General features: G+C 62.7%; 1 protein-coding gene across 13 annotated transcripts in view; it reads right to left on the bottom strand.

Annotated features, from left to right (window-relative positions):
* Window positions 1–17,603, bottom strand: part of MYO18A (myosin XVIIIA) — a 29,802-nt gene that overhangs the window by 6,911 nt on the left and 5,288 nt on the right. For 5 of the 13 annotated variants that reach the window (XM_052688641.1, XM_052688651.1, XM_052688644.1 and 2 more), the window contains 35 exons: window positions 13,057–13,086; window positions 12,160–12,247; window positions 11,984–12,093; window positions 11,731–11,907; window positions 11,432–11,642; window positions 11,189–11,331; window positions 10,620–10,720; window positions 10,481–10,544; window positions 10,229–10,373; window positions 9,548–9,559; window positions 8,937–9,110; window positions 8,777–8,867; window positions 8,505–8,697; window positions 8,107–8,193; window positions 7,210–7,351; window positions 6,965–7,124; window positions 6,689–6,875; window positions 6,313–6,553; window positions 5,806–5,915; window positions 5,664–5,729; window positions 5,303–5,431; window positions 4,762–4,905; window positions 3,916–4,005; window positions 3,720–3,839; window positions 3,537–3,648; window positions 3,321–3,448; window positions 3,083–3,237; window positions 2,329–2,452; window positions 2,046–2,246; window positions 1,673–1,783; window positions 880–984; window positions 665–811; window positions 482–595; window positions 225–341; window positions 68–151 (listed from right to left, as the gene is read on the bottom strand). In XM_052688641.1, coding sequence (XP_052544601.1) covers window positions 68–151; window positions 225–341; window positions 482–595; window positions 665–811; window positions 880–984; window positions 1,673–1,783; window positions 2,046–2,246; window positions 2,329–2,452; window positions 3,083–3,237; window positions 3,321–3,448; window positions 3,537–3,648; window positions 3,720–3,839; window positions 3,916–4,005; window positions 4,762–4,905; window positions 5,303–5,431; window positions 5,664–5,729; window positions 5,806–5,915; window positions 6,313–6,553; window positions 6,689–6,875; window positions 6,965–7,124; window positions 7,210–7,351; window positions 8,107–8,193; window positions 8,505–8,697; window positions 8,777–8,867; window positions 8,937–9,110; window positions 9,548–9,559; window positions 10,229–10,373; window positions 10,481–10,544; window positions 10,620–10,720; window positions 11,189–11,331; window positions 11,432–11,642; window positions 11,731–11,907; window positions 11,984–12,093; window positions 12,160–12,247; window positions 13,057–13,086 — 4,413 coding nt within the window. Of the gene's footprint in view, window positions 1–67; window positions 152–224; window positions 342–481; window positions 596–664; window positions 812–879; window positions 985–1,672; window positions 1,784–2,045; window positions 2,247–2,328; window positions 2,453–3,082; window positions 3,238–3,320; window positions 3,449–3,536; window positions 3,649–3,719; window positions 3,840–3,915; window positions 4,006–4,761; window positions 4,906–5,302; window positions 5,432–5,663; window positions 5,730–5,805; window positions 5,916–6,312; window positions 6,554–6,688; window positions 6,876–6,964; window positions 7,125–7,209; window positions 7,352–8,106; window positions 8,194–8,504; window positions 8,698–8,776; window positions 8,868–8,936; window positions 9,111–9,547; window positions 9,560–10,228; window positions 10,374–10,480; window positions 10,545–10,619; window positions 10,721–11,188; window positions 11,332–11,431; window positions 11,643–11,730; window positions 11,908–11,983; window positions 12,094–12,159; window positions 12,248–13,056; window positions 13,087–13,422; window positions 13,501–13,698; window positions 13,762–13,941; window positions 14,626–15,017; window positions 15,069–15,464; window positions 15,539–16,129; window positions 16,257–17,603 lie in introns of those variants that run through there. The other 8 variants (XM_052688652.1, XM_052688643.1, XM_052688646.1 and 5 more) reach the window with 6 other exon arrangements.

The raw sequence follows: 17,603 nt of genomic DNA, 5'->3' as shown, positions 1-17,603 counted from the left end.
ACGGCCCCCATGATGCTGGGGGACCCATAACGTTTTTAGGTGCTCCCACCCCAGCTCGGCTCCTCACCTTCTCCTGCAGCTCCTGCTTCTCCTTGCTGACCTCCTCCAGCTGTGCCTGGAGGTCGTTCATCTGTGCCAGGTCACGGGATGCCTGCAAGACGAGCGGGGCTGTTAGCGCGGCGGGCAGGGGAGTGGTGTTAAGGGCTGTGGATGTCCATCCTCACCTGGGCCACTGCTGCTTTGTGCTTCTTCATCAACTCATTCATGTCCTCCTGATCTTCCTCCAGGCGGTTCTGCACCTCATTCTTCTCCCGCTGCAGCCGGCTCAGCTGCTCTTCCAGCTGGGGGGAAAGAACATCACCACTGCACCACGCACCTCACCCTGTCCAGCTGAGCCCCCAGGCAAGGGAGCACAGCATGGGCAGGGTTCTCCCCATGGGCATGTCCCCCTCTGAGTGGGAGAACTCCCGAAATGCCCTACCGCTGCCTTGGCTTTGGAGAGGTCATCAATCTGCAGGTGAAGGTCTTCAATCTCCACCTCCATGGACTTGCGGGCTTTGACAGCAGCTGCGCAGGTGAACTCGGACTCCTCGAGCTGCAGGAGCACAGCTCAGCACCCAGCCAGGGGGCAATGGGACACCCCCAGCCTCTCGGGGCCACGCACCTGGTTCTTGAGCTGGGCGATCTCCCTCTTGCTGGGCGCGTTGTTCTTCAGGTGGTCCAGCATGATCTGTGCATCGGCCAGCAGTGCTTTCGTCCTCTTCAGGTCGCGGCGTAGGCGCTTCTCTGTCTCGAAGTCCCTCTGGTTGGCCTGCAGCAGAGGGTCCGTGCCATGCTCTGTGCCACGGCAACCCCCCCACAGGGTGCCCTGGGCCCTACCTGATCACTGACTGCAGACAGTTTGCTCTCCAGCTCCCGCTTTTCTCTCAACACCTTCTGCTTGTCCTCATACTCCTCCTCCAGCTGCATCTCCATCTGCTTCAGCTGTGGCAAGAACCATCACGTCATAGAATCACAGAATTGTAGAACCATAGAACCATCAAATCATAGAATCTAGAACCATAAAATCACAGAGCAGCTGGATTGCAAGCGATTACAGAGCCCACCCAGCCCCAACCCTCTGCTGTGGGCAGATTGCTACTCATGGGGTTGTCCAGTGCCCCATCGTGGCCTCGGGCACCTCCAGGAATGGGGCACCCACAGCTCTGGGCAGTGCCCGTGCTGCAGCCTCACAAATATCTGAGTATAGAAGTTTCTCCCAGCATCCAATCTAAATCTTCCCTCTTTTATAGAAATCGTAGAATCATGATGGTTTGAAAAGAGAACACAGATCATCAAGTCCAACCACTGATCCATCATCACCACGCCCACTACAGCAGGTCACAGCTCACGTCCAGCTTAATGTGACCTTGGGTGAGCTCGGCTGGGGCCATGGCGCCAGCACCCTGTGTGTGCCACCACGTGCCCTGGGGACGCTGATGACCTGCCGGGCCAGACGCGGTGACTCCCTTTTGTGCAATGTGTGCACAATGCCCAGGACCGGTCGGACCTGCCGGGCTGCTGGAGCTGGGCAGCGGGCGTGTGGGATCCGAGCACTGCGTGACCACGGCCCAGCATCTCCCGGGATGTATCCTGGCCCCCATAGTGCAGCAGGGCCACGGGTAAGGCCTACCTTCTTCTGGCACGACTGCCGGATCTCCTCTACCTCCTCGTCGCGGCTCTCCACCTCCTTGGCGTGGGTCTGCCGCAGCCGCTCCATCTCCATCTCAAGGCGCAGCTTGGCCTGAAAAAGGGGGGTCCATCAGAGCCCAGGGGATGTGGGGGCACGGGGACACCGCAGCCTGCTGCCCCGCTCACCCTGAGAACCCCCTGCTCCGGGTCTGCCCGTGCCACCCGCCCCGCCGCAACGTGCCGTGCCATGGCACCAGGGATTCTGGAAACCAGGCCTGACGGCGCGGTGAGGGCGGCCGCCTCCGCGGGCCCATCCCCAGTAATGAGAGCCCTGCGAAACCACCCCGCCCAGAAACCCTCCCCGCCCACCCTACCTGCTCCAGCATCTGGATGGTGCCGGCCTGCTCATCCAGCTCCTCCTCCTGGTCCTTCGCCTTGGCCTCCAGGTCGCGCAGCTGCTTCTTCACCTTGGCGAGAGACGCCTCGTCCTTGGATTCCTGGCAGGAGATGTCCTGCAGCTCTGCCTCCAGCGCCTCCGCCCGCTGCGTCAGCCCGGCGATGTCTGCATCTTTGTCCTGGATGGGGATGGGGACGTGGCGGTGAGACAGCGCTGTGCGCCACGCTGAGCGGAGCGCTGCTGGGTGGGGAACCGCTCACCTCCAGCAGCTGCTTGAGGCCGAACACCTCAGCCACCAGCACGTCCTTCTCACGGCTCAGCTTCTCCCGCTGCAGCCTCTCCCTCTGCGCCTCCTCGTGCGCCTGCGACAGCTCTCCATCAAACCTACACGCGACAGCACGGCACGCTCAGGGACCCCCATCTCCAGCATTTCCCTCCGGCGTCAGCTCCCCGTCCCATCCCTGCAGGGTGTGTGCCTGCAGTTCAGCCTCTGCCAGGATGGGATCAGAGGGGTTTGCTGGGAAATCGCTGCCTCCAGGGCTTGGAAAATTGCCCCGGCTCGGTGACCTGCCTTACGCATCCCGGCGGCTAATCCCCATTTTTCTTTGCGCCGGGTAATAAACAGCTGCATTAGCACAGACTCCAATCCACGGAAATTGAAATTAATTAGATTGGATTCTCTCGCTGTATTTGTGTGCGTGATCATTACCATAATGAGATGAAAGCATCCCCGCTGCTTAATAACGTTAGCAAACTTTGGGGCTGGGAGAGGGGATGGGAAGAGAGCGGAGCTGCGCGGCGTGGCACGAGGGTCCCCGGGCACAGGAAAAGAGTGCTCCCACCCTGAGCATCCCTCACACCCAAAGCAGAGCGAAGGCAGCACTCCCTGTGTGAAGCACCTCAGCCAAGTGGGAGCTGGTGGGGTGCCCAAACCCCAGCTAAAATGGTAAAAGCACTCTGCGAGAGGCTCTGAGGGCGATGTCACCACACCGCTGCCGTGCCGCGCAACCCCACCTGCGTTGCTTCTTCTCCAGGTCGTGGTTGCGGCCCTGCTGCCCCTCCAGGTGCAGCTTGGTGTCCTGCAGCTCGGCCGCCAGCCGCTGGCACTTCTTCTTCAGCTGCTGCAGCGCCCGCTGGCTCTCCTCACCGTCCGCCTGCAGGTCTGCCAGCTGTGGGCAGGGCAGGCAGGGGGTCAGCGCTGCAGGGTGGGCATGGGGGCACGGTGGGGACGGCGGTGCGGAGTGGCACTCACCCTGCGCTCCAGCTGCCTCTTGCCCTGCTGCTCCACCTCCAGCTTGTCCTCCAGCTCCTGCTGCAGCCGCTTCTTGGTGAAGTCGATCTCCCGCACCGCCCGCTCGTATTTCAGCCTCCACTCGCCGCCTGCACGGGGAAATGGGGGCTGAGTGGGGCGATGCTGCACGGGGCAGCCCACGTCGTGCCCCACGCTGAGCCCATGGTGGGACGCTACCTGAGTCATCGTCGTCCAGCTCCCCGTTGAGCTCTGCCGCACGGATGAGCCGAGCCTCCATCACCTCCATCTCCATGGACTCCATCTGCTTCTTCAGAGCATCGTACTTGGCCTGGGGAGGGGACAGGGTGAGCCTCACAGGGACGTGGGGTGGCAGCAGTGGGTGGGGGCACGGTTGGATACCTGCAGGTCCTTCATCTCCTTCTCGGCACGCAGCCTCTCGGCCGTCTCGGCGTCCAGCAGCTGTGAGGCTGACTCGCCCGTGTTGCGTTCGTCTGTCAGCTCCGATGTCAGCTCCGTGATCTGGGGACAGCAGGGATGTGGCAGTGGCAGGGGGGGCACGGCAGCACGCTGCGCCCATCGCAGGGCTGGGACCTACCCTGCTCTCCAGGCGGTCGCTGTTGAGCCGCAGCTCGTTGCGCTCCTTCTCTACTTTCTCAAGTTTGCTCTTCAGCTGCTGGATCTCTTCCTGCAACAGAGCGGTGAGGGAGGGGATGGGGCTGGCAGCACCCCCAGCTCCCCCCGCACGGGGCGGGCAGCATGGGGGCTCCCCCTGCCGAGGGCTGGGCAGGGACTTTCCCAGCACGACTCCAACCCCATAAATGGTACCGAAACGCCTGGCAGCCTTCAGAGGAGAGGGGTCTGTGAGCCTCCAGAGGAGAGGGGATGGGAGCAGGAGGGGACCCTGCAGCCCTCAGTTCAGACACCATCTCACTGGGTCAGGGTGAAAGCTGAGCCAGGCAGTGGCTCTGTGCCAGGTGGGGGCACAGTGTCTGGTTCCCCCCTGTGCACGCCTCTTGGCGCGCGGTTTCATTTCCATTCTCCACGCCTGTAATTGGGCTCTTGCAACAGCCGGCTCTTGGGATACTAATGACATGCTGATTCACAAATTAGGGAGCAATTCGAGCCTGGTGCTGGGGGGCACGGGGTGTCCTGCATCTCACCCAGCATGGGGTCCATTCACCATAGTGTCCTTCATCCACCATGGGGTCCTGTATCCACCATGGCGTCCTGCATTTACCACAGGATTTTGCACCCCACCCACTCCAGGTTCCTACATCCACCATGGGATGGTCATACATCCACCACGGGGTCCCACATCTACCACGGGGTCATGCATCTCACCTACTGTAAGGTCATGCATCCAACACAGGGTCCCACATCCCACCTCACTGCTCTGCCCATCACCAACCCTCCCCCATCCCCGCGGCACGGCGATACCCACGTCCTTGCCACGGATCTGCTCCTCAGTGAGCTGCACCTCGATGAGGGGCCTCACGGTGGTGAAGAGCTTCCACCAGGGCCAGTCCTTCACCCCTTTGTTCTTCTTGATGTTCTTCTGCACGCAGCGGATGGCCAAATCCTGGATCTGCACCGGGGCACGGCGTCAGGTCTGGGATACCACCGGCCGACTGGGATGTGTGGGTGCTCAGCACCCCGGCACACTCCCCTTCATTATCAAGCAGGCTAATTGCCCCTGGCTCATCTATCCAATTGCCTCCAGCACCGAGGTGCTGCAGCGATGCCTATTTTACGCAGCCTTTAATTATAAAGTGGGAGCCGGCACCGCTGCTCCATCCCGGCACCGTGGGGCAGCACCAAGCCCACAGCCCCACAGCCGGCCCCACAGTCGGCCCCACAACTCCCCACAGCTCAGTGGAGGCGGGAGGGGGAGGTGCTGGGCCAGGCGGCAGCAGAAAGGCTGCGCTGCCCATTTTAGGCGAAATTGTGCGCAGAGGAGCGGGGAGGGGAGAAGCACTACGAACCTTCCTCTTCTTGAAGTGCTGCCGTGCCAGGAAGCCCCTGCACGCCGCCTGGAACAGGGTGATGTTCCTGCTGGTCTGCGCATCCCGCTGCTCCTCCAACCTGGCCAGTGAGCCAGCACGGAAAAACACCTGAAGGGGGGAGCGCGGTGAGACGCCAGCATCCCTCCAGTGTCACACCAACGGGAATGGGGTGCTCTCCCTCGTCCCCAGCTCCGTGGCCCTCATCCCAGCGTGGGTGGCCCTGTGTGGGGCTTTTGTTCTGCGAGGAATGGCGTAGGGGGAGCGCACAGCGCTGCCCTTGTGCCAGGCGCCTGCCCTGCCCTGTCCACAGAGAGCAGGGATGTCCCTGCAGGGCTCCTACCCGGCTCAGACCCATGTGATAGCTGCTCTTCTCCAGGTCCAGCGACTCCAGGAGCTCCTCGACTGCCTGCAGGGAAGGAGGAGCATCAGAGTGTGGGACACGGGGTGTGGGATGCGAGATGTGGGGGCACAAGGCTGCGTACCCGCTTCTCATCCATCACGATGTAGTTGCGGCCGTGCTTCTTGGTGAGGTGTGGGGCCAGCACGTCAAAGCGCCGCCGGAACTCAGCAAACACCATATGGTCAGGGTAGCCTGGAGTGGGGAGAGCAGGGCCACGGGGCAGCTATGGGGCAGCCAGAACACCTGGGGGGCGGCTAGGCAAACCCCCGTGCCTTTTCCTTTGTTTGTTCCTTGCACGGAACGAGGCTTTCCTTGGCCGCATTGAACAATTTTGGCCAAGATCTGGGGAGAAAGCAGCCTCGGGGGAGAGCAGAGACACGTGTGTCACCCACAGCCTGGGAGAGCTGCCAGCAGCCGGGCAGCACCGGCGCAGACACCCAAGTAAGGCCATGTGTGTCCCCAGTGTGACAACAGCTGGGGGGAGGACACTGGCAGCAGCACTGCTCCAAGCGAAGCTTGTGCCAAAGGGGATCCCCAGGGGGACCCGAGGAGAACGCAGGGGGATGTGAGCCGCAGGGGGGGCGCTCACCTTGTCGGTACATGCGGAGGGCATCGAGCAGGCGGGAGCCGCGGAGCTGCGCGCGCAGCAGGGGCACATCCAGCTGCATCAGCCCCGCGGGCTCGCAGTGCTCGGCCGGCAGCTCCAGCTCACTGCCGCTCACCCGGCGGCACGGCAGCCCTCGGGGGTCCCCACCGCTCCCCGCCGCCTTGGGTAGGAAGCAGTGCACAAAGTGCAGCTTGGATTTCTTGATGCTGTCGATGAGGGCATCCTATGGGGACAGGAAAGCATGACAAGGGAGGTGCTGTTGGGGTCTCACACCCGCGCCATGGAGCACCCAAAGCAGGGTGACAGGATGCACAAAGCATGGTGGTGGGATCCCCCCAGCCCGGCGTCCCCTGCTCACCACTTGCAGCTTGACCTGGATGCACAGTGATTTCTTCTTGACTGCGGCCACCCCAGTGGTGAAGGTTTTTCGCATGCTGGTGGCCCGGCGCAGGGCCAGCTGTGAGCCCCCCTCCAGCCCTGCCACCGAGCCCGACAGCACCAGCGCCGAGCTGCCGCGCCCTGCAAACAGGCTGCTGATGATCTTCCTGGGGGGTACAAAGGCATCGTCACCCCCAAAACCACCTCCTCCAAACCGTCCCCTGCTCCGCACCCCCAAACTGGGGTCCCCGCTCACTTCTGCGACTCCTGAAGCAGCACGGAGGCGTTCTGGGTGGCTGGGTTGTGCTTGACGTGGTTGAGCCAGCCCGTGGCATCGTAGTGCACCCAGTTGGTGCCCGAGCTGTGGCCCAAGAAGAAGTGCCGGGGTTTGTCGCTGGGCAGCAGCGGGTCATGTCCTGTAGGGACACAAGGCACTGCTGGGCACAGGGACCACAGGTGGCTTGGTCAACACATCCAGGCAGTGTCGGTCCCCATCCTAACCTTTCTTGCTCCCCTCCTGGGGGCCATAGTAGGCCAAGAGCCGCTCCAGCAAGGTGTCCTCGCTGCCACCTGGCTGCAGGGCCTCCTCCTCCAGCAGCCACAGCAGCCCCCGTGCCTCATCAGTGCGTGCCAGTGAGCGGACCTGTGGGTGACACTGCACTTATACCAGAACCTGGATGCCAGAGGGGATGGGGAAGAGTGAGGGGAATCCTGGGCTGCATGCAACACAAGCAGCAAAGCAACTCTGCACCATGTGAGGCAACCCCTGCTTAGCGTGCACCCAGTGAAGAAAGGCAATAGGCAAAATGCAACAACCTTGCAGGGGAGCAAAACAATGCACTCAGGTAAGTGAAAAGCCAGTGTGGCATCAGCACCATCAGCCCCACTTGGTTTCTGCAGCCCCATCCAGTACCAGAGCGCCCTTGGGACTGGTGCACCCCAGGGAGCAAAGCAGCCAGGAATCAAAGCACCTTGGGGATGGGGCACCCCAGGGAGCAGAGCACCCCAAGGACCTGTGCACCTTGGGAACTGGAGCACTCCAGGGATTAAAGCACTCTGGGGACAGGAGCCCAAACTGGTGTGCCCCACAGACCGGAGCATCCCAGCGATTAAAGCACCCTGGCGACCAGACTACCCAAAGGATGGATGCACTCCGGGGACTGGAGCACCCTGAGAACCACCAGAGACCCCACCATCCTCCCTGCAGCCGGCTGCACACATGCAGCCTAACTCTCCCAAGCCTTCAGGAAAGCATCTTATATCACCTTTTCTTCCCCTCATTAGCACTAATGCCTCCAGCTCCTCATCCACGCGACGGGAGCAGGTCTGGGGGATGGAGATGGCCACAGCAAAGCTGGGACCCAGCTGGGATGGTGGCCATGAGGAATGTGGGCTTACCAGTGCCTGGTGGGAGGGCTGGTCTACAGCAGCTACAGAGCCCCAGGAAGTGGGCTCTGTGTCAGCCAGAGCGAGCTCTATGTTTTCCTGGAGAGGACGGACAGAGAAATGGTTAAAGCCTGTGTGACTGCAGACCAGCATTAGGGATGCTCGGGTCTCAGTTCAATCGGATCAAGGCTGAGGGGGTTCCCACTGCCCTGCTGCCCTGCACTTTGGGAGACGTTATGGAAACCTCCATGGTGCAAAGAGACAGTGTCAGAGCTGATGGGTTTGACTCGGTCTGGAGTGATCTCTGGTTAGTCAGTTTGGGAACTAAGGGGGATCACAGGGACTTGACAATGCTGGAGCAGAAAGAAAAGGAGAGGAGGGGGCCCCGGTGGCCAGGGGGTCCCTGCTACCTCCTTGTAACGCTCCAGCTCCTGGGCGAAGGTGCGCTGGTGGAAGAGGAGCTGCAGGCGCTCCTGGGCGTAGTTGTGGCACAGCTCCTCAAAGGTGGCCCCTCGGCTCTGCCCCACCACCTCGGGGTTCTGTGCCCCAGGGGTGTCCACCACCGTCACTGAGCACACCGAGTGCTGGCTTGACTTGAGTGCCCTGCAGGGAACAGCAGGGTGGATGTTTGGATGGATGAATGCTGCCAGACTCCCAGATCCCTCAAAACCCCACTCTATACCTATTAAGCAGGGAGATAAGCAGGGTGAAGAGCTCCGAGTACAAGCCTGCAGCCATGCCCTCCAGGCACTCCAGCGCCGTCAGCTTGGGACCTGCAGGAGGGGACCGCTGTGCTTTGAGCATCCCTGGCCATATGCCCCCCAGGGCCGCCTGCACCCTACCTGTGCCATCACCCATGCCCGGCTCCTCGGGGCCCTGTCTGAAAGAGGTGGAACGCTGCAGGCTGCCCTTGGGCTGGTGCTTGAAGATGGAGGAGGAGAGCTCCTCCAGGCTGCAGCCCAGCAGGTAGGCGGCTTTCTGAGCCCACTCGTGTCGTGCAAACTGCTTCCTGCCAGCTAAAGAGGAGAAAGAGAAGCTCAGCACTGGTTGTCACATGTGTGGTGCTCTGCTGCTATACCCAGTGGTCACAGGGTTCCCCATGGTGGGTTAGGGTCAGGGGTGACATGTGAAAGCCATTCCTGAGGTGGCATTTTGGGGCTCAATTAGAGGAGATGAGGATAAGGAGCTTTTTTCCTCTGCAAGGCAGAGCCACGCTGGGGACACGGGGACAGCCCTCTCCATTGCTGCCACCCACAGAGCCCTGAGATGGTGCAGGGCTCTGAGCTGCCTTGGTCTGGGGACATGGCCCTGCTCGGCCACCACGATGTGACAGGACAGATGGATGGGCACACAGACGAAGGGAGGTGGGAGCAGGTTAATGGTGACACGACAGAGGGAAGGTGGTGGCACAGGGGATGGGGAAGGCAGAGGCACGCGGAGAACAGGACATTACCTTCGTCGGCGTCTGCATTGCAAAAGGGCAGCATGCACCATGCAAACAGAGACAGGGGTTAGAAACAACAGCACGGCACAGCGCGGGCACGCAGCATAGGGATGCCCAAACCCGTGCCAAACTCCAAACCAAGATGTGGGGATGCTCCTCCTGATTAGGTTTTGGAGCACTCCCCACAAGCAGAACGTAGTGCTGCTGCCCATAACTGGGATCAGGGGATGCCCCCAGCCCCACGTGGGAGCTTCCACACCACCCTTGCATCCTCGCAGCAGTGCTGCAGTGGGGTCCTGCTGCCCTCTAGTGCCTCAAAACACCCTGAGGACAGTGAAGTGTCCTTCAAACCCCTCCAAAACACAGGGCAAATGGGGCTCTCCTCAAATTCCTTTCTCATCTTTCTCCCCCCAGGTGCAAAATCCCTTGGTCCAAACTCTCCTGTGAGCCTGAAAGCAGCAAGAGAGGCTTTCAGCACCTGGAAGGTGGTACAAGATGGGGAGAAGAGCAGCCACAGAGGCTGAACCTGCACAGAACCTGCAACCTGCCTACCTGAGGCAAATTTCCTGCTCTCAGTGAAGGAGAGGAGAGCTGTCAGGGCAAGCCCAGGTGCCAAGAGGACTGCGCTGGAACACCCAGCAGACCTGAGCTCAGCTATTTAATGCATCCTGGCCCCAAGCAGTTTGTTACCTTTGGTGGCTCCAGCAGCCCCCAGGTGGTAGATGGCCCCCAGGACCAGCCAGAAGGCTTTCTGCTCATCGCTGGAGATGCCCATCACCTTCATGGCAGCCTGCAGCTTGTTGAACTGCTGGGTGGCCTTCTGTTTCTCCTCTGGCTGCAAGGAGAAAAGAGCCATTGGCACACAGTGCAATCCCTCTGCCCATCTCTCCCCTTGTCCCCCACCCCTCTGCAGCCCCCACCCAGACCAACAGCACACAGGACCTTGGCGAGGGGCACAATGCCAAAGACGTTGTTCTCCGCCAGGTGGTTGAAGTGCAGCTCTGTCCTGTCAGAAGAAAACCCCCAGGTTGGTCCCCGTGGAGGTAGGAGCCTCTTGAGCCCCCACCAGGGCCGCACTCACCGCAGGGTGCTGTCGGAGCAGGCCAGCAGGTAGTAGAAAACATTGAAGGTGGCCTCATTGGCCGGGCGCCGGGCAACACGCAGCTTCTCCAGCAGCAGTGTCTGGGAGACAGGGGGAGGATTGGGAAGCATCCCTGGGGGACACGCTCCCACCGAGACCCCCAGCCCCAGCCTGGGCCTTGCTGTCAGCCCTGGGTCCCCATAGTGGCACAGAAGTCTCCGTGCCCTGTCAGCAGACACTGCTTAATACAAAGCTCTGAGTGAGCCACGAGCATCTCTCCTGGTGCTGCCGAGCGTGCTTGGCATGTACCTGTTACCACTGGAGCTGCCGTTTTAAGGGCTGCTGCTATCACACGAGAGGCAGACCCCCTGGTATCAGCGCAATCCAGCCAGCAAAGGGAGCCAAACTAATCTGTGCTCTGCCCTCCAACTGCCCATGCGCATCAGGACGCAAAGACGTGAGCACAGTGTGGCTGCAACCACAGCGAGGCTGCGGGTCTGCAGAGATCATGGAGAAAACCCCCATGGCATGGAGCCGCTCTGGCGCCCAGGGGGCTGAGCAGCCCTCACCTGTATGGAGGCGGATGCCACCTGCCCAGCCTGGTCGAAATCCAGGGAGATGATCTGGGAGAAGCGCGTGGCATTGCCGTTCATGCTGGTGCTGCTATTGCCAAAAGCCTCCAGGACGGTGTAGAGCGCCTGCCACTTCTCCGCTGCGGGAAGACAAGCGGGGCGGTGCGGTGTGCGGGGCCGGCGGCGTGAGAAAGCGAGAGAGCGGCGCGCCGTGAGCGCAAAGCATGCGAGGGGACTCACCGGAGAAGACCTTGCCGGTGCTGCCGGCGATGGTGGCGAGGTACTGGACGAGGTGCTGGCAGTTGGTGGTCTTGCCGCTGCCGCTGGCGCCCAGCAGCACCACCGCCTGGTCCTGGCGGCCCATCAGCATGCTGCGGTAGGCGGCCTGCGCCACGGCGTAGATGTGCGGGGACGCGTCCTCCCGGCGGCACCCCTTGAACATGTGCATCACCTGCGGGGATGGCGCTCAGCACCCCGGCCCCAAACAGGGGCGGCTCTGCAAGGTGACGTGTCCCCGTCTCCCCCCAACCCAGCGTCACCTTCTCAGAGTACATGGAGGGGGAGCTCAGCGGGTTGATGACCACCATGGCCGGGCCGGCGTAGGTGTGGATGAGGTTGCTGCCATAGCGCTGCCGCAGCGTGTGCAGGACGCTGGACTCGTTGAGGTAGAGGAGGCTGGCGAGGTCCTCCGCGCGCTCACAGGACGGAGGGTTCGCCTGGCAGCGAGGAGGGGGTCAGATGGAGAACTGGGGTCCCCTCTGCCCCACAGCCCCCCCCATCCCACATCCCTACCTTCTCCACGTCGTCCTCCTCTACCTCCAAGACAGCTCCGTCGTGGTCCAGCTTCACCTTCACCTTGCCCTCGGGCAGGGCGCTGGGCTCCTCCGGCCGCAGCTGGCTGCCTGCAGGGGCACGGGGTTCAGCGGGGTCCCGAAAGCCTCCCATGCCCCAGCCAGCCCCCGACTCACCCAAGGAGAAGCCGTCCTTGTGCACCAGCCACACCTTGTCGGTCTCATACCAAGCCTCCTCAGCAGCGATTTGCTCCTCTGTCTTGGCCTGAGGGACAGAGGGACAAAGGGGCTGGAGGGAGCCCAAATCCACGTGACACCCCGCCGCCCCAGGAATCCCCTGGGTGGGATTGGAGCCCCAGATCCCTGCCATGGATGGGACAGACTTGAAGTCACACTGACTTCAGGGTGCTTTCATCACGGTCACCCCCGTTCCCAAACTGCAGCCCCATGCTGGGATGCAGGGACACTTGGTGTGCCATAGGACACGGCGTGCTGCAGGGACACGGCATGCTGCAGGGACACAGGATACGGCACACTGGTGGCCATCCCATAGGTGTGGGAAAGGCCAGGCTGGCACTTTGGGGACATCGCTGCTATCTGCTAGCAGGACGAGCCCCAAAGACAAACCTGAGCCGCAGCAGGGCTGGGGCCGACGGGGGCCGAGAGAGCATCGTCTGCTTGTCCCTATTGGGGCCAACAGATGGGGAGCGAGGGTAAGAAGGGGCACGCTGCCCTGCTGCGAGCATGGGGGAAGCAAACAGAGCCTGATGGCACAGCACAGCCACCCCAAAGCCCCCAGGCATGGGGCCAGCGCTTGGCCACAACGGTGCTGAGGACACACGGAGCTGGGGGGGCACAGTGACCACGAGGCTGCCGAGCAGGCAGGTGCACTATTGGGGATGGTGCCGCATGCTGGGACATGCAGGAAAGCAGGGTGCCTTCCTGACCCCTCTGTGGTGGGGGAAGCCTTACGCTCCAGCACGAGGCGCGGGCGCAGATGCCGGCCCAGTGGCACACAGAAGACAGCGGGAGGGCGGCGGGAGCAGAGAGCTGCTGAGGACAGGGGTATGGTACCTGGCTGGGGGCCGGGGTGACGGGGTCCAGCTGGCAGCAGCGAGAGAGAAGGAGAGAAAGAAGAGAGGGGTGAGAGGCAGAGAGCAGAGCCGGCACAGCCACGTTGTGCACGCGGGGATGGTGACACGGCACAGTGGCTCCAAGGCCATGTGCACCGCCCAGGGCGGCGATTGCCAAACCTGCTGCCTGCAGTCAGCAGCACTCAGTGTGGCACCGTGGGGCCAGTGGCCAAATGTGGGGGTGCGAAAGCCCCACGCGAGCGCACGCTGAGGACGGGATAACATCCCCATCCCTACCCCTAACCCTAAGCCCATCCTGCACAGCACATGGCCGTGCTTGAGCATCAAACCCCTCCACCCGAATTACAGAAGCAGTGAAGATCCTCTCCAGCCGGCGCTGGGCCTCCTCCGATGGGCTCAGCCGGGGCGTGGGGCCGGGCGCAGCCTGGAGGCAGAGCACCATTAGCAGCAGGCAGCCACCCTGCAGCCCTTGCTGGTAGCACAGAGGACATCACCAGCACGTGCTCAGCCCTACAGCCCACCGGGACCAACACCGTCCCGACAGTGGGACACCCACAGCACCCAGCACCGCCCCGGGCAGCCCTGCAGGGCACGTGGCACTGCAAACCCCGCTCCCACACACCTGCTGGGGGGGTCCCGGGGCGGTTTTTGCTGGGGTCGCTCGCTTCTCACCAGGCTGCTGCTTCTTCTCGGCATGAGCAAGACGGGGAGATAAGGGCAGTGTGACGGGGTGCACCCCAAATAACGTCCCCACGTGTCACCGCACACCCCGCATACCCCAAAACCACTGCACGCCATGCGGGTGAGCTCACACCATGCTCTGCCACACAGGTTAGGGCACCCATGCTGTATGCACACGCGCTACCTTGTGCCTCTCCAGGGCGGTGGGTTTCGGGGCGGACGCCTTTGCCGGCTCCGCTTTCCCTCCCGAAGGCCGTGCTGGAGGCTCTGGTGTGGCTTTGGCACCCGGGGACACAGCCGGCTTTGCATCGCCTGCCGCCGGCTCAGGGGACTTCTCCTGCCTGTCCCCCGGCCGGACCCGCGCCCGGTGCTCTTTGGTTTTCCCCTTGGCCATAAGAGTTGTGAGCCCTGCTGAGATCTCATCTCTGGGCTCCGGCTTGGCGGGAGTGGATGGTTTGGCCGGGGGTGGCAGAGGGGGTGGCGCGGGGGGGACCATCTCCTCCTTTCTGGGGGGCGGCACGGGCTCGGGGGGCTTCACCTCACCAGCATCATCGCCAGGCAGGACTTTGCGCACCACCTTCCGCACCACCCGCACCACTCTGCGGCGGGACAGCCCCTGCCCGTCATCCCCCTGCCCATCGCCGCCCGCCCCGGGGCCCTCAGGCCCATTGGTGGCCCCGTTCAGCACCGGCTCCGGGCTCTTTGCGCTCCCTGCTGGTGGGTCGGGGCTCTTCGGGGGATCGGGCTTTGGGCTTGCGGCTGCCGCATCCTTCCCAGCGTTTGGGCTTGGGGTCTCTGGCTGCAGCCATGAAGACAGCAGGGGGTTAGTGGGGGTCGGACAGAGCACTGCACACCAGGACAAGGGGTCAGCCCCCTCCCTGCCCACCCTACGGCTCCAAGGGAGGGCACGATGCCGACCTCCCTGTCCCCACACCCAGGACCCCGTCAACCCCTGAGCTGCAGCTATGGGGCAAAAACTCATTGTGCTCAGCTATTTTTACTGCAGTGCACGGGACAACCTGCAAGACATCCCCTTCTGACAGTTATGGCAGCTGCTGCGTTAACAAGCAAGCAAGCACTGAACCTCTGTCCTGCCAGACTCTGTGGGGCAGGGACCACAGTCCGCCATCAAAAGCACCCACAGCCCACATACTGCCCTGGAGCAGCTGCAGGAGGGGGATTTGCTCAGAGGTGTCCCCCAGCCAAGGGCGAGCCCTAAGCCAGCCCTGTGCACCCTGCCCCACGCCCTGCAGCACTTACAGCCCCGTCCTCCTTCCCGGGTCTTTTCACAGCTAAGGCTTTGTCCTCGTCCTTTACCTGAGGGTCACAAAGGAGAGGAGAGCGTTTCAGCCCCCAAAGGTGCTCTGTGGGGACAGCACACGGCCTTTTGTTGTGGCACTTTGGTGGGAGGGGGGGTGCAAAGCCTCAGCACAGAAATCTGCAGGATGGAGGGGGGGGGAGGGTGAAAGGCACAGCCTGGTTACAGCGAGCCCAAAGCAGGAGGGCTGCACTGCAGCTCGAGAGTGGGGCGACTGACAGAGCCCCTTCACATCCCCGGTTGTGTTAGAGAGTGAGTTAGTGCTGGCGACGTGTTAGGGGTTGTGTTAGGGGGTGCCTCAGTGCTGGGGGAGTTCCGGCCCCAGGAGCACTGCCATGGGTGTGATGGGTGCTGGGGAGCAGCGCGGGGTGCGAGCAACCACGAGCAACACTTCCCTTCTGCTCCCAGAACGCAAAGCGGGACGAGAAGGCCATGGCGATGTCTCATGGAGCCGCGGCCCTGGCTGGGGGAAAGAGGCAGAAGTGAGCAGGACGGGGCTGGGGACCCAGGGACCCTGAGCTGTCCATAGGGAGTGCCTGGGGATGGGAACTCATTCTGCAAAAACAGCCGCTTCGCTCACCCCCCAGCGCTGCACACAGCGCTGCAGCCCACGGCCGTAAGCAGATGCCGGGGTGAGCGCAGGGATATTTCTGCCCCGCGCACGCGCTCCGCACGCCGGGGGTTATTCTGAGCCCGACCCCGTGCCAGCAGCCGGGCAGCCCCCAAAGGGTCCCAGCGCCCCCACACAGCACCGCACCTCAACACCCAGCGGGGCCGACGCGGCTCTGCCCACTGGGGCGCCGCAAAGAACCGCCCCAAAGCACGGAGGAGCGCCCCGACCCATGTGGGATCGCAGCACCCTCAGCACCTGGGCCCACTCCCACCCTCCTGAGCGCAGCGCTCCGGGCACAGAGGCCCCCTAACCCTCTTTTCCCCCCACGCCCCCTCTCCAAGTGAACCCGACAACGGGGTCCCGTCCCAGAAGCGGCCCCTGCTGCTGCCTCCACCCCACTAAGGGAGCGCCCCCCCCACCGCCCCGAGCTCCCCACCTTACCGCGGGGATACAGGGGGCGAGCGCGGCGCGAGGCGGCGGGTGAGGCTGGCGGCGGTGCGGGGACAGCTGGGCTGATAGGGCCACCCTAAAAATAGCCAAGGAATGCGAGGGCCCCGGCGGCGCGCGCAGCAGGCGGAGGGCGCACGGAGGGGGGGGACGGGAGGGCAGCGGGGCCTCTCCCCCGCTGCTGGAGGAAGTGATGTGGGCCCTGAGGCTGCTCGGGAAGCGTCCGGCCCCCGTCCCACTGCCCGCCCCTACAGTGCTGCGTTGAGGATCCTCGTGGCACCGCACTGGAGTGGCCTCGAGGAGTAACGCTGGGGACGGAGAGCCCTGAGCCCCGCGGGGTGGCACGGAGGGTTGTCCTCGTGCCAAACCGAGCTGCTGCGGCTGATCCCAGCAGCACAGCACCAGTGAAAGTGCCCCAAATCATGACAGGATGCACAATGGAGACGGCAAAACCAGGCATCGGGATGCCAGGAGGTATCATGGTAGTTCCTGTCTACCCCGGACATCAGATGTGCCCTGAGCCAAAACCACTGCTGCAGGAGACAACAGGTCGGAGCCACTTATGGGGTGAACACCCCCATCCCACGGCTGCCCCAAACCCTCTCCACACACCTCTCCTGGGTCATGCATCGGGGATGGAGATAGGGGTGGCACAGCAGAGCATGTCAGCAGTGATACTGCTGTCCTCAGCGGCCGCCACGCTGTTGCCAGCCAAGAGGTCGTAGCCGTGTCCTCCGACAGTGGGGCTGGGCTCTGACATGTGCCTGGAAGCTGGTGCTGCTGCCCATGGGCTGCGTCTGCCTCCATAGGGACCCACAGCCCAGCCACAGTGCACCAACCCTACGGCCAAGGCATGGCACCAGCCCCCTCCCTGGGGTCTCCTGGGGACCCCTGCAGTGGGGACAGCACTGTCCCCTTAGCAAAGGCAGAATAAATGGTAAATGAGGAGCTTTTCAGGGAGGACGCAAAGAAATAAGGAGGAAGCACTTCTGGACACGGGTGCCCAAGGCCGGTGAGGGCACGCCGGCAGGGCCATGGATGTTTGTGGTCTGGCCAGATCGGGAGCGTTTCTGGAATATTTCTGCCCCACCAGAGCTGGACGGCGCATGCCTGCACCCTGCCTGAGGAATTTCACTGGTAAATAAATAAATAGGAGCCTGGAGCTGAGCCAGAGTGGCTGCCCAGCACCCAGAGCATGGCTGGCACCCCATAGCACAATGGGGTCTGCCCAGAGCCCCCCCAGGCATCACATCCAGTGCCTCCTGTTCCTGGTCCCCACCATGGGAGTGGGCAGTGGGATGAGGGTGGCTCCTGGGTCCCTCCGTGGAGGGGTTAAACCCCGCCACCTTCCCCGCTTCAGCCGGGGAGGGGCTACTGGAGCAACAGCCCAAAATATGTCTATAATTTCCTGTTTCAAAAAGGATCATTTTTATTTAAATTAGGACCAGAAACATTCCAGGGAGCTTAG

This window comes from Tympanuchus pallidicinctus, unplaced genomic scaffold (assembly GCF_026119805.1).
Source record: "Tympanuchus pallidicinctus isolate F22 unplaced genomic scaffold, pur_lepc_1.0 scaffold24, whole genome shotgun sequence".
Lineage (NCBI taxonomy): Eukaryota > Metazoa > Chordata > Aves > Galliformes > Phasianidae > Tympanuchus > Tympanuchus pallidicinctus.
This window is presented reverse-complemented; position numbering and strand designations above follow the sequence as displayed.